At 54.4% G+C, this 19281-nt stretch overlaps 1 protein-coding gene across 4 annotated transcripts in view; it reads right to left on the reverse strand.

Annotated features, from left to right (window-relative positions):
- Positions 1-19281, reverse strand: part of LOC116955030 (uncharacterized) — a 100308-nt gene that overhangs the window by 39960 nt on the left and 41067 nt on the right. For 3 of the 4 annotated variants that reach the window (XM_076052633.1, XM_076052634.1, XM_076052632.1), the window contains exon 2: positions 16638-16766. The exons of the other annotated variant lie outside the window; for it this stretch is intronic. In XM_076052633.1, coding sequence (XP_075908748.1) covers positions 16638-16645 — 8 coding nt within the window. In that variant the 5' untranslated portion in view covers positions 16646-16766. The remainder of the gene's footprint in view (positions 1-16637; positions 16767-19281) is intronic. 4 annotated transcript variants of the gene reach the window in all.

Consider the following 19281-nt stretch of genomic DNA (forward strand, 5'->3'; position numbering starts at 1 on the left):
CCTGCACCTCCGATTAGCACGGTTGGATATGTACGATGCGAAAGAAGTTCACCATTCACACTGCCCATAGACTCAGCACTGCTCATAGACTCAACACTGCCCATAGACTCAACACTGCCCATAGACTCAACACTGCCCACAGACTAAACAACGCCCATAGACTCAACACTGCCCATAGACTCAACACTACCCATAGACTCAATACTGCCCATAGACTCAACACTCCCCATAGACTCAATACTGCCCATAGACTCAACACTACCCATATATTTAAAGCTTTCGTGTCTGCAGGGATTCATATTCTTGGATCTTTCGGTAAAGTCACGTAGAAGGGAAACAATAAAATAATAAATCAATAAAATTCTCACGACGTTTCGACTGCAACACAAGCAATCATCATCAGGTGTGAAAACCACAGCAAGAAAATTTTGAAAAAAGTGGCGTTTTTTAACGTTGGCACCACGGAGAGCGATTTGGCCGTTATTCAGATGGATGAGTCCATTTATGTTCGGAAAAGAGGAGGGGGGAGACTAAAATAATGCATGCGGCCTGAAAGCCACCGTAAGCGTGAACAATCAATTAAGACCCGAAATGGTTAATCAAATCCTTCCAATGATTGCTAAGCCAGAATCCATCTTCTCGGTTGAAATTGTCTCTGTGTTTGTATATGTGGATAGCCTCATGAACGAATCTTTCATGGTAGCCAGATGGCTTGCAAAGAACCTCTGTCTTGGAAAAGTCAATGTCATGTGAGCCTACTGAATTATAACAGTGATCTGCCATGGCCGAGGTGTTGGTCCTACCGTGTTTTAGGTCTGCTTTGTGTTCACGAATGCGGTCCGAGACATGTCGTTTGGTTTCTCCAATGTAACTACTACTACAGAGGCAACTTAGTTTGTAGACGCCAGGGTACTGTATGTCCGGAATCACATCTTTTACAGACGGAACCAGATCACGGATTTTATGTAATGTGTCGAATCGGGCCTGGATCTTGTGTTTATTCAAGATTTTGGAGATCTTTTTTTGTGATCCCCGCAATGTAGGGTAAAGAGCTTGGTGTACGTGCTTGAGTTCACTGGCTATGTGTTCCTGGTCGGATTATGCATTTGGCTCTATAGTGCAGAGTCTTGATGAGGGAATTCTTCTGGGATAGATGGTGGCGGGAATCCGGTTTCAGGTAAGCATCCCGTATGGGTAGCTTTCCTGTACAGACGGAACCAGATCACGGATTTTATGTAACGTGTTGAATCGGACCTGGATCTTGTGTATATTCAAGATTTGAGATTTTTTTGTGATCCCCGCAATGTAGGGTAAAGTGATGGTTTTGAAAGGCTCCTCAAGAGGGTCCTTCTTCATGGTTGGAGTGATAGCTTTGCGGATTGTGTAGTCGGAGTAACCATTAACCTTAAGAGCTTGGTGTACGTGCTTGAGTTCATTGGCTATGTGTTCCTGGTCGGATATGCATTGGGCTGTATGGTGCAAGAGTCTTGATGAGGGAATTCTTCTGGGATGGATGGTGGTGGGAATCCGGTTTCAGGTAAGCATCCGTATTGGTAGCTTTCCTGTAGACAGAGTGGCTCATTGAACCATCAGGTCTCTTTTTTTATTAGGACATCCAAAAAAGGTAGCTTGCCATCTTTTTCGACTTCCATGGTAAATCTGATGGCTGGGTATATGGAATTGATGTGGTCGAGGAATTGGTTTAGAGCAGGTCGGCCATGTGGCCAGATGACAAAAGGGCAATCCACGTACCTCTTCCATAAGGTTGGGCGCAGAGTGGCAGTCTGGATGGCGTCAGTCTCAAATTTATCCATGAAAATGTTGGCTACAACCGGAGACAGGGAGGAGCCCATTGGGGTGCCCTCAGTTTGTTTGTAGACAGTTCCATTCCAAGTGAAGTATGTATTGGTTAAACAGTGTCTCACCAGGGGGGGTACCTCAGTGTTTAGTCCTTGATGAACCAAGTCTTCAATGATTGCGATGGTGTCAGGTACAGGAACTTTGGTGAAAAAGGAATCTACATCAAAACTGACAAGCAGGTCGTCTGGGGACAGGGAAATACCCGTGATTGTCGATACCAGGTGAGTAGAATTTTGTACTGCAGAGGTGGTTTTTCCAGTGAAAGGCCGCAGGATTTCAGACAGAAAACGAGGCAGTTTGTTTCAACCGCATTAATTGATCAAACCAAACAGTTCTCGTTGAAACCTTCTGCTGCCAGGCCACCAAGATTAAACGGCTTACCAAAAATACATAAAGTAGATACACCCCTTCTTCCATCGTCTCTACTATCAACTCCCCCACCTACAAAACTGGCTCGTTTTCTGTCTGAAAACCTGCGGCCTTTCATTGGAAAAACCACCTCTGCGGTACAAAATTCCACTCACCTGGTATCGACAATCAAGGGTATTCCCTGTCCCAAGACGACCTGCTTGTCAGTTTTGATGTAGTTTCCTTATTCACCAAAGTTCCTGTACCTGACACCATCGCAATCATTGAAGACTTGGTTCATCAAGGACTAAACACTGAGGTACCCCCCCCCCCCCTGGTGAGACACTGCTAAACCAATACATACTTCACTTGGAATGGAACTTTATACAAACAAACTGAGGGCACCCCAACATTTTCATGGAGAAATTTGAGACTGACGCCATCCAGACTGCCACTCTGCACCCAACCTTATGGAAGAGGTACGTGGAAGACACTTTTGTCATCTGGCCACATGGCCGGCCTGCTCTAGACCAATTCCTCAACCACATCAATTCCATACACCAAGCCATCAGATTTACCATGGAAGTCGAAAAAGATGGCAAGCTACCTTTTTTGGATGTCCTAATAAAAAAGAGACCTGATGGTTCAATGAGCCACTCTGTCTACAGGAAAGCTACCCATACGGATGCTTACCTGAAACCGGATTCCCACCACCATCCATCCCAGAAGAATTCCCTCATCAAGACTCTGCATTAAAGAGCCCAATGCATATCCGACCAGGGACACATAGCCAGTGAACTCAAGCACGTACACCAAGCTCTTAAGGCTAATGGTTACTCCGACTACACAATCCGCAAAGCTATCACTCCAACCATCAAGAAGGACCATCTTGAGGAGCTTTCCAAAACCATCACTTTACCCTACATTGCGGGGATCACAAAAAAGAGATCCAAAATCTTGAATAAACACAAGATCCAGGTCCGATTCAACACGTTGCATTAAAATCCGTGATCTGGTTCCGTCTGTACAGGAAAGCTACCCATACGGATGCTTACCTGAAACCGGATTCCCACCACCATCCATCCCAGAAGAATTCCCTCATCAAGACTCTGCACTATAGAGCCAAATGCATATCCGACCAGGAACACATAGCCAGTGAACTCAAAGCACGTACACCAAGCTCTTTACCCTACATTGCGGGGATCACAAAAAAAGATCTCCCAAAATCTTGAATAAACACAAGATCCAGGTCCGATTCGACACATTACATAAAATCCCGTGATCTGGTTCCGTCTGTAAAAAGATGTGATTCCGGACATACAGTACCCTGGCGTCTACAAACTAAGTTGCCTCTGTGGTAGTAGTTACATTGGAGAAACCAAACGACATGTCTCGGACCGCATTCGTGAACACAAAGCAGACCTAAAACACGGTAGGACCAACACCTCGGCCGTGGCAGATCACTGTTATAATTCAGTAGGCTCTTTACATGACATTGACTTTTCCAAGACAGAGGTTATTTGCAAGCCATCTGGCTACCATGAAAGATTCGTTCATGAGGTTATCCACATATATAAACACAGAGACAATTTCAACTGAGATGGATTCTGGCTTAGCAATCATTGGAAGGATTTGACAAACCATTTCGGGTCTTAATTGATTGTTCACGCTTACAGTGGCTTTCAAACCGCATCCATTATTTTCGTCTCCCCCCTCCTCTTTTCCGAACATAGATGGACTCGTCCATCTGAATAACTGCCGAATCGCTCTCCGTGGTGCTAACATTAAAAAAACGCCACTTTTTTTCAAATTTTCTTGCTGTGGTTTTCACACCTGATGATGATTGTTTGTGTTGCAGTCGAAACGTCGTGAGCATTTTATTGTTTTATTTTTTTATTATTTTATTGTTCCCTTCTACGTGACTTTACCGAAATAACCAATAATATACTACCCATAGACTCAACACTGCCCACAGATTCAACACTACCCATAGACTCAACACTGCCCATAGCCTCAACATTACCCATAGACTCAACACTGCCCATAGCCTCAACACTACCCATAGACTCAACACTACCCATAGACTCAACACTACCACATAGGCTCAATACTACCCCATAGACTCAACACTACCCCATAGACTCAACACTGCCCATAGACTCAACACTGCCCATAGACTCAACACTGCCCCATAGACTCAACACTGCCCCATAGACTCAGCACTGCCCATAGACTAACACTGCCCATAGACTCAACACTACCCATAGACTCAACACTGCCCATAGACTCAACACTACCCCATAGACTCAACACTACCCCATAGATTCAACACTGCCCATAGACTCAACACTACCCCATAGACTCAACACTACCCCATAGACTCCAACACTGCCCATAGACTCAACACTGCCCATAGACCCAACACTGCACATAGACTCAACACTACCCCATAGACTCAACACTACCCCATAGACTCAACACTACCTATAGACTAAACCTACCCATAGACTCAACACTGCCCATAGACTCAACACTGCACCATAGACTCAACACTGCCCATCGACTCAGCACTGCACCTCCGATTAGCACGGTTGGCTGCGTACGGTGCGAAAGAAGTTCAAGACACGTCGAAAAAACACGCCACTCCTCTGGCCTCTCTCAACACGAGCCAAGTTCACCAGCTGTGGTTCAAGCGAGCCAGACTGATGCTGATGAGACCCCGGACGGCGAAACTGGGTCCAGACTTTCGCTTCGCGTTTAAAGCGATGCGGATTGTTGCCCCATGCGGGACATTTCGTGGTGGTGTCGCTGATGGGATGTGCAAGAGGCATACAGTAAGACGCAGTGTACACGCGAACATGCAACTTGACACTTGACACACACACAGACACACACACACACACCCACACACTGCTCACACACACAGACACTGCACGCACACACACACAACTACAGTACACACACCCACACACAACTACAGTACCACACACACACACACACCAGATACTACACACAACTACAGTACACACACCCACACACACACTGCACACACACACCAGATACTACACACACACAACTACAGTACACACACCCACACACACACTGCTCAACACACACCACACCAGATACTACACACAACTACAGTACACACACCCACACACACACTGCACACACACACCAGATACTACACACACAATTACAGTACACACACCACACACTGCCCACACACACACTAGATACTACACACACAACTACAGTACACACACACACTCCTCACACACACACACCAGATACTACACACACACAACTACAGTACACACACACTACACACACACCAACACACATACACTACACTACTGGCGTTGTTATTGGGTGGGTGGTGGTGGCGGTGTTGTTGGGTGGGTGGTGGTTGGTGATGGGTAGTGGTGGGTAGTGGTGGTAGTGGGTGATGGTGGTGGTTGGTGGTAGTGGGTGGTGGTGATAGTGAATGGTGGTAGTAGTGGGTGGTAGTAGTGGGGGATGGTGGTGGTAGTGGTTATATAGTACACACACACTACACACACACTACACTATATAGTACACACACACTACACACACACACTACACTATATAGTACACACACACTACACACACACTACACTATATAGTACACACACACTACACACACACACTACACTATATAGTACACACACACTACACACACACTACACTATATAGTACACACACACTACACTTTATAGTACACACACACTACACTATATAGTACACACACACTACACACACTACACTATATAGTACACACACACTACACTATATAGTACACACACACTAAACACACCTACACTATATAGTACACACACACAAAACACACTACACTATATAGTACACACACACCACACACACACTACACTATATAGTACACACACACCACACACACACTACACTATATAGTACACACACACTACACACACCCACCACACACACATACACACACACACACACCACACACTACACACACACACACCACACACACTACACACACACCACACACACACTACACACACCACACACACTACACACACACACACACTACACACACTACACTACACAGACACCACACACACTACACAGACACCACACACACACTCACACACCACACACTACACACACACACTACACACACTACACTACACACACTACACACACCAACACACACACACTACACACACCACACACACTATGCTCCCACACTCCCGTCCTCTCACCTCATTCACGCGCCGCGAACTGCTCCAAGTCCACCGCACGGGATGAACCCCCCCCACTGATCCCCCCACTCCCCCTGATCCCACCTGCTCCGCGTTGCCCCCCACCACCTCCCCCCACCCCTCTGATCCCCCCTCTCGCAGACCCCTCTGCTGCTCCAAGTCAATCACGCAGGGGTCGTCATCTCGGGAGTTTGCGAGCTCCTCTCACTGCTCCCCCCCCCCTCCTCCTGAGAGGCGAGTTACGAGATGACTGCCGACACCAGCGAACTTCGGATATTTCCACTCTCGTTGCACTCTCCCTCCCTCTCTCCACTCTCCTCTCTCTCTCTCCCCTCTCTCTCTCCACTCTCCCCTCCCTCTCTCTCCTCTCTCCACTCTCCCTCCCTCTCTCTCCCTCCTCTCTCCCCTCCCTCTCTCTCCTCCCGCCCACCCACTCAACACCCCCCCCCCCCGCTGTGGAGGGAAGGGGGGAGGGGGGTTGCGGTTCCCCTTGAAATCATAGGAAACAGCCCCCCCCTCCCGACTGCCCCCTCCCCTCCACCCCCACTCCCCAATGCCCCCCCCCTCCATAATTCCCCCCTCCCCAATGCCCCCTCCCCTCCCCACTGCCCCCTCCCCTCCCCACTACCCCCTCCCCCCCACTGCCCCCTCCCCGGCCGTGCCCGGTGCTGGGCGCGCCTCGCTCGAGGGAGAAATTCAAGTTCTTGGGCAATGATGGCGATGGGTGGTGGTGGTGGTGGCGGTGTTATTGGGTGGGTGGGTGGTGGTGTTATTGGGTGGGTGGGTGGTGGTGTTATTGGGTGGGTGGGTGGTGGTGTTATTGGGTGGGTGGTGGTGTTATTTGGGTGGGTGGGTGGTGGTGGTGGTGGTGTTATTGGGTGGGTGGGTGGTGGTGGTGGCGGTGTTGTTGGGTGGGTGGTGGTGGTGGCGGTGTTGTTGGGTGGGTGGGTGGTGGTGTTATTGGGTGGGTGGGTGGTGGTGGTGGCGGTGTTGTTGGGTGGGTGGTGGTGGTGGCGGTGTTGTTGGGTGGGTGGGTGGTGGTGGCGGTGTTGTTGGGTGGGTGGGTGGTGGTGGCGGTGTTGTTGGGGGGGTGGTGGTGGCGGTGTTGTTGGGTGGGTGGTGGTTGGTGATGGGTAGTGGTGGGTAGTGGTGGTAGTGGGTGATGGTGGTGGTTGGTGGTAGTGGGTGGTGGTGATAGTGGGTGGTAGTAGTGGGTGGTAGTTGGTGGTAGTGGGTGGTGGTGATAGTGAATGGTGGAGTAGTGGGGGGATGGTGGTGGTAGTGGTTGTGGGTGGTAGTGGTAGTGGGTGGTAGTAGTGGGGGATGGTGGTGGTAGTGGTCGTGGGTGGTAGTGGTAGTGGGTGGTAGTAGTGGGGGATGGTAGTGGTAGTGGGTGGTGGTAGTGGGTGGTAGTAGTGGGGGATGGTGGTGGTAGTGGTTGTGGGTGGCAGTGGTCGTGGGTGGTAGTGGTAGTGGGTGGTAGTGGTAGTAGTGGGTGGTAGTGGTAGTAGTGGGTGGTAGTGGTAGTAGTGGGTGGTAGTGGTAGTAGTGGGTGATGGTGGTAGTAGTGGGGGATGGTGGTGGTAGTGGTAGTAGTGGGTGGTGGTAGTGGTAGTAGTGGGTGGTAGTGGGTGGTAGTGGGTGGTGGTGGTAGTAGTGGGTGGTGGTATTGTCCCTGCCTACCCCGTGCCTTCGCTGCTGCCCGCTGTCCATTGCCTTTCACCTCCTGCCCCCTCCTGTCCCTTGACCCTCCACCGCCTCCTTCACGTGCCTCGTGCTGCCCTCCGTGCTGCCCTCCGTGCTGCCCTCCGGTGCTGCCCTCCGTGCTGCCCTCCGCTTGGGGAAACTATGACGTGGTGCTCACACACCATCACTACCACCATCACCACCACCATCAGCTACCACCACCACCATCACCACCACTCATCACCACCACCATCACTACCACCACCACCATCACTACCACCACCACCATCACTACCAACACCATCACCACCAACATCACTACCACCACCACCATCACTACCCCATCACTACCACCACCACCATCACTACCAACACCAGCACCACCAACATCACTACCACCACCATCACTACCATCTTCACACACCATCACTACCACCACCATCACTACCACCACCATCACTACCATCTTCACACACCATCACTACCACCACCATCATTACCACACCACCATCACTACCACCACTACCACCACTACCACCATCACTACCACCACTACCACCATCACTACCATCACTACCACCACCACCATCACTACCACCACCATCACTATCACACCACCATCACTAGCACCACTATCACTACCACCACTACCACCACCACTACCACCACCATCACACCGCCACCATCACTACCACCCACCATCACTACACCCACCATCACTACCACCTTCATCTCCACACACCATCACTACCACCACAATCACTACCATCACCACCACTACCACCATCATCACTACCACCACCATCACTACCACCACCATCACTACCATCTTCACACACCATCACTACCACCACTATCACTACCACCACCATCACTACCACCCACCATTACTACCACCACCATCACTACCACCACCATCACCACCATCATTATCTCCACACACTATCACTACCACCACAATCACTACCACCACCATCACCACCACTACCACCACCATCACCACCACTACCACCACCATCACTACCATCACCATCACCACCACCATCACTACCAGCACTACCACCACCATCACTACTACCACCACCATAACTACCATCACCACCATCATCACTACCACTACCACCACCATCACTACCACCACCATCACCACCATCATCACTACCACCACCATCACTACCACCACCATCACTACCATCACTACCACCACCATCCCTACCACCACCATCACTACCACCACCATCACTACCACCCACCATCACTACCACCACCATCACTACCACCACCACCATCACTACCACCATCACCACCACCATCACTACCACCATCACTACCACCACCATCACTACCACCACTATCACTACCACCACCATCACTACCACCACCACCACCATCACTACCACCACCATCATCACCGCAACCATTACACCCACACTACCACCATCACTACCACCACCATCACTATCACCACCACCATCATCACCGCAACCACTACACCCACATTACCATCATTACGACCATCACTACCACCACCATCACCATCATCACCGCAACCACTACACACTACTACCATCATCACCATCACAGTCATTGTGTATGGTCTGCTATTACACAGACACACACAGATCCCATCACGCTGACACGCACACTGACACGCACACACACACACTGACAAAGATCCCCCGTATAGCCTTGAATAGACTGTTGGGGCAAGTGCTGTTAGCGAGCAGCACCTATGGAGGGGGTGGGTGGCCAGCACCACGCCCGGCCACCTTTGTCTTCCCAGTGGCGATGTCCACACACCCGCACCAGCTACTCATTTGAGGCTGAGTCGACCTAGGGGAGGCCCAGGACCGATTGAGATAATCTTCACCGGGTGTTGGCCGTGAGCAAGAATCGAACCCGGGTAGTTGGGTTCAGAGCGCAGCGTAGCGCTAACCACTACACCACCGCTCCCTCACTGACACGCACACTGACACACACACAGATCCCATCACACTGACACGCACACACACTGACACACACACTGACACACACACTGACACACACACACTAACACACACACACACACTGACACACACACACACTGACACACACACACTGACACACACACACACACACACACTGACACACACACACTGACACACACACACTGACACACATACACACACACATACACACACACTGACACACACACTGACACACACACACACTGACACACACACACTGACACACACACACACACACTGACACACACTGACACACACAGACACACACACACACTGACACACACACACTGACACACACACACTGACACACACACACACACTGACACACACACACTGACACACACACACACTGACACACACACACACTGACACACACACACACTGACACACACACACACTGACACACACACACACTGACACACACACACTGACACACACACACACTGACACACACTGACACACACACACTGACACACACACTGACACACACACTGACACACACACACTGACACACACACACACACTGACACACACACACTGACACACTGACACACACACACTGACACACTGACACACACACACTGACACACTGACACACACACACACTGACACACACTGACACACACACACTGACACACACACTGACACACACACACTGACACACACACACACTGACACACACACACACTGACACACACACACTGACACACACTGACACACACACTGACACACACACACTGACACACACACTGACACACACACTGACACACACACACTGACACGCTTACTGAGATCTGTGTGGCCTCTGCGTGGGAGCGCAGAGGAGGAGGAGGGGGCGCGGGAAAGGGAGCGGCTGTGGTTCGGCGTGGGGACGGGGCGACCTCTCCTCCCCCGGCCTCCTCTTCTCCCACCTCTGAGCTCTCTCATCTCCTCATCGCGTAGCTCCCACCCTCATTCTTTACTCTCACTCACTCCCCCCTCCCTCACTCCCCCCCTCTCTCACTCCCCCTCTCTCACTCCCCCCTCTCTCACTCCCCCCTCCCTCACTCCCCCTCTCTCACTCCCCCCTCTCTCACTCCCCCCACTCTCACTCCCCCCTCTCTCACTCACTCCCCGCCCTCCCTCACTCCCCCCTCCCTCACTCACTCCCCCCTCTCTCACTCCCCCTCCCTCCCTCACTCCCCCCTCTCTCACTCCCCCCTCTCTCACTCCCCCCACTCTCACTCCCCCCTCTCTCACTCCCCCCTCCCTCCCTCACTCCCCCCTCTCTCACTCCCCCCTCTCTCACTCCCCCCACTCTCACTCCCCCCTCCCTCACTCCCCCCTCCCTCACTCACTCCCCCCTCTCTCACTCCCCCCTCCCTCCCTCACTCCCCCCTCTCTCACTCCCCCCTCTCTCACTCCCCCCACTCTCACCTCCCCCTCTCTCACTCCCTCCCTCCCTCCCTCACTCCCCCCTCTCTCACTCCCCCCTCTCTCACTCCCCCCTCCCTCCCTCACTCCCCCCTCCCTCACTCCCCCACTCCCCCCTCCCCCACTCCCCCCTCCCCCACTCCCCCCCCTCCCTCACTCTTCCCTCACTCCCCCCTCCCCCACTCCCCCCCTCCCCTCACTCCCCCCTCACTCCCCCCTCCCCCACTCCCCCCTCCCTCACTCCTCCCTCACTCCCCCTCCCCCACTCCCCCCCTCCCTCACTCCTCACTCCCCCCTCCCCCACTCCCCCCCTCCCTCACTCCCCCCTCCCTCACTCCTCCCTCACTCCCCCCTCCCCCACTCCTCCCTCACTCCCCCCCTCCCCCACTCCCCCCCTCCCTCACTCCCCCCTCACTCCCCCCTCACTCCCCCCTCCCCTGCCCGGTTCCCTCTCAGCAGCCAAACCCACCCGGTCCTGTCTCCTCACCCCCTCCTCCTCACCCTTCCCCCTCCTCACCCCCCGCTCCTCACCCCCCTCCTCCCCCCCCTCCTCACCCCCCCTCTCCTCACCCCCCCTCCTCACTCGTCCCCTCCTCACCCCTTCCTCCTCACCCCCCTCCTCCTCACCCCCCTCCTCACCCCCTCCTCCTCATCCCCCTCCTCACCCCCCTCCTCACCCTCTCCTCCTCACCCCCTCCTCCTCACCCCCTCCTCCTCACCCCCTCCTCCTCACCCCCCCTCCTCACCCCCTCCTCCTCACCCCCTCCTCCTCACCCCCCCTCCTCACCCCCCCTCCTCACCCCTTCCTCCTCACCCCCTCCTCCTCACCCCCCCTCCTCACCCCCTCCTCCTCACCCCCTCCTCCTCACCCCCTCCTCCTCACCCCTCCTCCTCACCCCCTCCTCCTCACCCCCCTCCTCACCCCCTCCTCCTCACCCCTCCCTCCTCTCCCTCCCCCCGGGCAGGGTGCGGGGTAATGAGACTTAAACTCAGAAGACGGTGGGCGCCGTGACGGTGGTGACAGGGAGTGAGGAGGAGGGGGGGTGAGGCGGTGGGGGTGAGGAGGGTGAGGAGGGGGGTGTGAGGAGGAGGGGGTGTGAGGAGGGCGGGGGGTGAGGAGGAGGGGGTGTGAGGAGGGCGGGGGGTGAGGAGGAGGGGGTGTGAGGAGGAGGGGGGGTGTGAGGAGGAGGGGGGGTGAGGGGGGTCTCAACCACATCCTGCCCGGGCCGCCCCCCATGCCCCCCATGCCCCCCCGCCGTGACTGACGTGGTGTGATTGGTGTGTGGTGTGGTGTGGTGTGGAGTGTGTGTGGGGTGTGGTGTGTGTGTGTGTGGTGTGTGTGGAGTGTGTGGAGTGTGTGTGGGGTGTGGTGTGTGATTGGTGTGTGGTGTGGTGTGTGTGGAGTGTGTGGAGTGTGTGTGGGGTGTGGTGTGTGATTGGTGTGTGGTGTGGTGTGTGTGGAGTGTGTGGAGTGTGTGTGGGGTGTGGTGTGTGGTGTGGTGTGTGGTGTGTGGTGTGTGGAGTGTGTGTGGGGTGTGGTGTGGAGTGTGTGGAGTGTGTGTGGGGTGTGGTGTGGAGTGTGGTGTGTGGTGTGTGATTGGTGTGTGGTGTGGTGTGGAGTGTGTGGAGTGTGTGGAGTGTGTGTGGAGTGTGGTGTGTGATTGGTGTGTGGTGTGGTGTGGAGTGTGTGGAGTGTGTGAGTGTGTGTGGAGTGTGGTGTGTGATTGGTGTGTGGTGTGGTGTGTGTGGAGTGTGTGGAGTGTGTGGAGTGTGTGTGGAGTGTGGTGTGTGATTGGTGTGTGGTGTGGAGTGTGTGGAGTGTGTGTGGGGTGTGGTGTGGAGTGTGGTGTGTGGTGTGTGATTGGTGTGTGGTGTGGTGTGTGTGGAGTGTGTGTGGGGTGTGGTGTGGAGTGTGGTGTGTGGTGTGTGATTGGTGTGTGGTGTGGTGTGTGTGGTGTGGAGTGTGTGGAGTGTGTGTGGGGGTTATGGTGTGGGATGTGGTGTGTGATTGGTGTGTGGTGTGTGGTGTGTGTGGGGGTTATAGAGTGGGGTGTGGGGTGTGGTGGTGATTGGTGTGTGTGTGGTGTGGTGTGGAGTGTGTGGAGTGTGTGTGGGGTGTGGTGTGGAGTGTGGTGTGTGGTGTGTGATTGGTGTGTGGTGTGGTGGTGTGGTGTGGAGTGTGTGGAGTGTGTGTGGGGGTTATGGTGTGGGGTGTGGTGTGTGATTGGTGTGTGGTGTGTGTGGGGGTTATAGAGTGGGGTGTGGGGTGTGGTGTGTGATTGGTGTGTGTATGGTGTGGTGTGGAGTGTGTGGAGTGTGTGTGGGGTGTGGTGTGGAGTGTGGTGTGTGGTGTGTGATTGGTGTGTGATTGGTGTGTGGTGTGGTGTGTGTGGAGTGTGTGGAGTGTGTGTGGGGTGTGGAGTGTGGTGTGTGGTGTGTGATTGGTGTGTGGTGTGGAGTGTGTGGAGTGTGGTGTGCAGTGTGGTGTGTGATTGGTGTGTGGTGTGTGGTGTGGAGTGTGTGTGGGGGTTATAGAGTGGGGTGTGGTGTGGGGTGTGGTGTGTGATTGGTGTGTGGTGTGGTGTGTGTGGAGTGTGGTGTGTGGTGTGTGATTGCTGTGTGGTGTGGTGTGTGTGGAGTGTGTGTGGGGGTTATAGTGTGGGGTGTGGGGTGGGGTGTGGTGTGTGTGGTGTGTGTGTGGTGTAGGTGGGGTGTGTGTGTGTGGGGTGTGGTGTGTGATTGGTGTGGGGTGTGGTGTGTGTGTGGGGGTTATGGTATGGGTGTGGTGTAGGTGTGGTGTAGGTGGGGTGTGTGTGGGGTGTGTGTGGGGTGTGGTGTGTGATTGGTGTGTGGTGTGGTGTGTGTGAAGTGTGTGTGGGGGTTATAGTGTGGGGTGTGTGTGGGTGTGGGGTGTAGGTGGGGTGTGTGTGGGTGTGGGGTGTGGTGTGTGATTGGTGTGGTGTGTGTGTGGGGGTTATGGTGTGGGTGTGGTGTAGGTGTGGTGTGTGAGTGGGGGTGTGGTGGTGTGTGGTGTGTGTGTGTAGTGTGTGTGGCATGAGGTGTGTGTGTGGCATGAGGTGTGTGTGTGTGTGGGTGTGTGTGGTGTGTGTGTATGTGGGGTGTGTGTGTGCTGTGTGTGGAGTGTGGTGTGTGTGTGTGGAGTGTGTGTGGGGGTTATAGAGTGGGGTGTGATGTGTGTGTGTTGTGTGGTGTGTGTGGGGTGTGGTGTGTGATTGGTGTGGGGTGTGGGTTGTGTGTGTGGGGTAGGTGTGGTGTCTGTGGTGTGTGTGGCATGAGGTGTGTGTGTGGCATGAGGTGTGATGTGTGTGTGGTGTGTGTGGGGTGTGGTGTGTGTGTGGGGTAGGTGTGGTGTGTGGAGGTGTGTGGGGTTATGTTGTGGGGTGTGGTGTGTGTGTGTGGTGTAGGTGTGGTGTGTGTGGTGTAGGTGTTTCTGTGGTGTGTGTGGCATGAGGTGGTGTGTGGTGTGTGTGGGGTGTGTGTGTGCTGTGTGTGGAGTGGTGTATGTGGCGTGTGTGTGGGGAGTGAGGTGTGTGTGTGTGTAGTGTGTGTTCTGTGTATGAGCGGTAGTGTAGCGAGTTCGATTCCCGCTCACGGCCAACACTAATGCCGATTATCTGAACCGGTTCTGAACCTCTCCTCGGTCGACTCAACCTCAGTAAACATCGCCCACTGGGGAGACAAAGGCGGCCGGGCGTGGTGCTGGCCACCCACCCCCTCGTGTGTGCCGTGCCGGCATTCATAGGCACTCGCTAACAGCACTTGCCCCAACAGTCTGTTAAGGCTACACGGGGGGATCTTTGTTGTTTTTCAATGTGGTTTTGGTATTCGGAGCGTTAAGTGGACTATGAAGCTGGCAGTGTGGCTAGGTATGTGAGTGTGGTGGTGGTGGTGGTGTAGGTATGTGAGTGTGGTGGTGGTGGTGGTGGCGGTGCTGGTGCTGTAGGTATGTGAGTGTGGTGGTGGTGGTGGTGCTGGTGCTGTAGGTATGCGAGTGTGCTGGTGGTGCTGTAGGTATGTGAGTGTGGTGGTGGTGGTGGTGGTGTAGGTATGTGAGTGTGGTGGTGGTGGTGGCGGTGCTGGTGCTGTAGGTATCTGAGTGTGGTGGTGGTGGTGGTGGCGGTGCTGGTGCTGTAGGTATCTGAGTGTGGTGGTGCGGTGGTGGTGGTGTAGGTATGTGAGTGTGGTGGTGGTGGTGTAGGTATGCGAGTGTGGTGGTGGTGGTGGTGTAGGTATGTGAGTGTGGTGGTGGTGGTGGTGGCGGTGCTGGTGCTGTAGGTATGTGAGTGTGGTGTTGGTGGTGGCGGTGCTGGTGGTGTAGGTATGTAAGTGTGGTGGTGGCGGTGGTGGTGGTGTAGGTATGTGAGTGTGGTGGTGGTGCTGGTGGTGTAGGTATGCGAGTGTGGTGGTGGTGGTGTAGGTATGTGAGTGTGGTGGTGGTGGTGGCGGTCCTGGTGCTGTAGGTATGTGAGTGTGGTGTTGGTGGTGGCGGTGCTGGTGGTGTAGGTATGTGAGTGTGGTGGTGGCGGTGGTGGTGGTGTAGGTATGTGAGTGTGGTGGTGGTGCTGGTGGTGTGAGTGTGGTGGTGGTGCTGGTGGTGTAGGTATGTGAGTGTGGTGCTGGTGGTGTAGGTATGCGAGTGTGCTGGTGGTGCTGGTGGTGTAGGTATGTGAGTATGGTGGTGGTGCTGGTGGTGTAGGTATGTGAGTGTGGTGGTGGTGCTGGTGGTGTAGGTATGTGAGTGTGGTGGTGGTGCTGGTGGTGTAGGTATGTGAGTGTGGTGGTGGTGCTGATGGTGTAGGTATGTGAGTGTGGTGCTGGTGGTGTAGGTATGTGAGTGTGGTGGTGGTGCTGGTGGTGTAGATATATGAGTGTGGTGGTGGTTGCTGGTGTAGGTATGTGAGTGTGCTGGTGGTGCTGGTGGTGTAGGTATGTGAGTGTGGTGGTGGTGCTGGTGTAGGTATGTGAGTGTGCTGGTGGTGCTGGTGGTGTAGGTATGCGAGTGTGCTGGTGGTGCTGGTGGCATGATTGCAAGAACTACCTGGGCATCTCCCTCCTCAGTGCGAGGCCGGCACAGATCCTGGCAAGGATTATTTCAACATCGCCTTGCCAGGCGGAGTGCTGAGGAGAGGCTTGCGGAGCCCCAGTGTGGTTTCAGACCGGGGCGGTCCTACACAGACGCAATATTTTCTCTGTCAATCTGCTACAGCAGAGGTGTAGAGAATGCGAACAGCACATACATATCGTGGGCTTCGTTGACCTGGTCAATAGGCCAGGCCTCTGGGTTGTTTTTCGTGCGTGCGAGGTCCCTGGCCCTCTGCTCACGATCATTAAGGACCTTGGTGATGGGCAGGCCCGGGTAAAGCTTCGTGTCCGGGAGTTGGAGACATTCCCTGTTCACCTCGGGGGCGCGACAGGGATGTCCCCTGGCCCCGCCACTATCTAACATCGTCTTTGTAGCTCGAGACGCTTTTACTGCTGTACCAGAGCATTTTCCATCTGATGCAGATACAATGGGAGGCTGATCGATGACCAGGTGAAGTCAAGGGTGAGCTTTCCTACTGCTCAGTCTGAGAAGGAGTTGGAGGCTCTGCTGACCTTCCCCCGCACCTCCCATTCGCATGGTAGGCTGCGCACGGCGCGAAAGAAGTTCAACATACATGCGTACGTGCGTCAGCCCCGCAGAAGCCAGCTAAGCTGTCATCAAATTCTCAACCCCATCCACTGCCCACGAGTTATGGAGGCAGTTGTGGAGAGAGTGGAGGCGTCTCTCTGTACCTGCGCGGCATGTTCATGACCGGCTCCCGTTTGGTAGCGGAGGTCTCAAATCAGCCGAGCGGAATAGCTCCTTGATCAGCTGTACGTAGCGCTTTGTGTGTATACCCTCGGCCTATCGCACCATTGCAAAGGCTCCGGGATCTTCTTATTACCGCAACCCTCCCTTCTCTATGCTCTGTGAAACGTGGGCCCCCTTTACAGGAACAACTGTGCTGTTTGCAACATTCAGGCTGGCCTGGGTCTCACCAATCGTGGATAGTGTGAGCAGCTCACAGATCCTTGAGAGATCTGGACACAGTTCCAATCACTGAGCTCCTCCGGCAGGCGAGGCTGCGTTGGCCGGGTCATGTAGCCCGCATGCCCAGTCATCGTATACCCAATCAACTTCTGTTTGGCCGGATAGAGGGGGCTAAACGGGCACGCCACTGACTACAGAAGAGATGGCGCTGATGCACTACGGAAGGACGTGGAGCTGAGTGGACTTGTCGATGGCCGGTACCAGCGGTGTCAATATCGGCCTCTATGGAGGAGGCTCGTGAAGGACGCCGCTGCTGCTACTGGGCAGTTGGAGGCAGTCACCCTCCAGCAACAACGGAGGGCAGAGGAGCGACGCTCACAACAACGGGCGTAGCGCTGGGTGGGTAAAACGCAGCAAGTTGGCACAGTAGGGAGCACAGCTGGTGATGTATCTGCCGGTCATCTCAGTCAGTCGACCCATGGCACCTGCTGGGTCTGTATCATGACCTCCTGCCAGCGAGCCTTGGACACTTCACGTGGTCTCAAAGTGCACCTAGCCTGGCACAAGCGCTGTGGTGGCGTCGCCGTCACTTAGTGGAGAACAGCGCTTGCTTGTGGTGTTGTGGGTGCGTATCGGTGGTTGTGTGCGTCGTGTTTCTGTGTGATGAGTGGTACGTGTGGTGTGTAGTGCAGTGTGGTGCAGTGTGGTGGAGTGTGGTGCAGTGTGGTGGAGTGTGGTGCAGTGTGGTGGAGTGTGGTGCAGTGTGGTGCAGTGTGGTGAAGTTTTGTGCAGCATGCTGGAGTGTGGTGGAGGGTGGTGGAGTGTGGTGCAGTGTGGTGGAGTGTGGTGCAGTGTGGTGCAGTGTGGTGAATTGTGGTGGAGTGTGGTGGAGCGAGGTGGAGTGTGGTGGAGTGTGGTGGAGTGTGGTGGAGCGTGGTGCAGTGTGGTGGAGGGTGGTGCAGTGTGGTGGAGTGAGGTGGAGTGTGGTGGAGTGTGGTGCAGTGTGGTGGAGTGTGGTGGAGTGTGGTGCAGTGTGGTGGAGTGTGGTGGAGTGTGGTGGATTGTGGTGGAGTGTGGTGCAGTGTGGTGGAGTGTGGTGCAGTGTGGTGGAGTGTGGTGAAGTTTTGTACAGTATGCTGGAGTGTGGTGGAGTGTGGTGGAGGTGGTGCAGTGTGGTGGAGTGTGGTGCAGTGTGGTGCAGTGTGGTGAATTGTGGTGGAGTGTGGTGGAGCAAGGTGGAGTGTGGTGGATTGTGGTGGAGTGTGGTGGAGTGTGGTGGAGGGTGGTGCAGTGTGGTGGAGTGTGGTGCAGTGTGGTGCAGTGTGGTGAATTGTGGTGGAGTGTGGTGGAGCGAGGTGGAGCGTGGTGGAGTGTGGTGGAGTGTGGTGGAGCGTGGTGCAGCGTGGTGGACGGTGGTGCAGTGTGGTGGAGTGAGGTGGAGTGAGGTGGAGTGTGGTGGAGTGTGGTGCAGTGTGGTGGAGTGTGGTGCAGTGTGGTGGAGTGTGGTGGAGGGTGGTGGAGTGTGGTGGAGTGTGGTGGAGTGTGGTGCAGTGTGGTGGAGTGTGGTGGATTGTGGTGGAGTGTGGTGGAGTGTGGTGGAGTGAGGTGGAGGGTGGTGGAGTGTGGCGGAGTGTCGTGGAGTGTGGTGCAGTGTGGTGGAGTGTGGTGG

Source organism: Petromyzon marinus, chromosome 57, assembly GCF_048934315.1.
Source record: "Petromyzon marinus isolate PM22_M1 ecotype Great Lakes invasive population chromosome 57, UKy_Petmar_22M1.pri1.0, whole genome shotgun sequence".
NCBI classification, from domain to species: domain Eukaryota; kingdom Metazoa; phylum Chordata; class Hyperoartia; order Petromyzontiformes; family Petromyzontidae; genus Petromyzon; species Petromyzon marinus.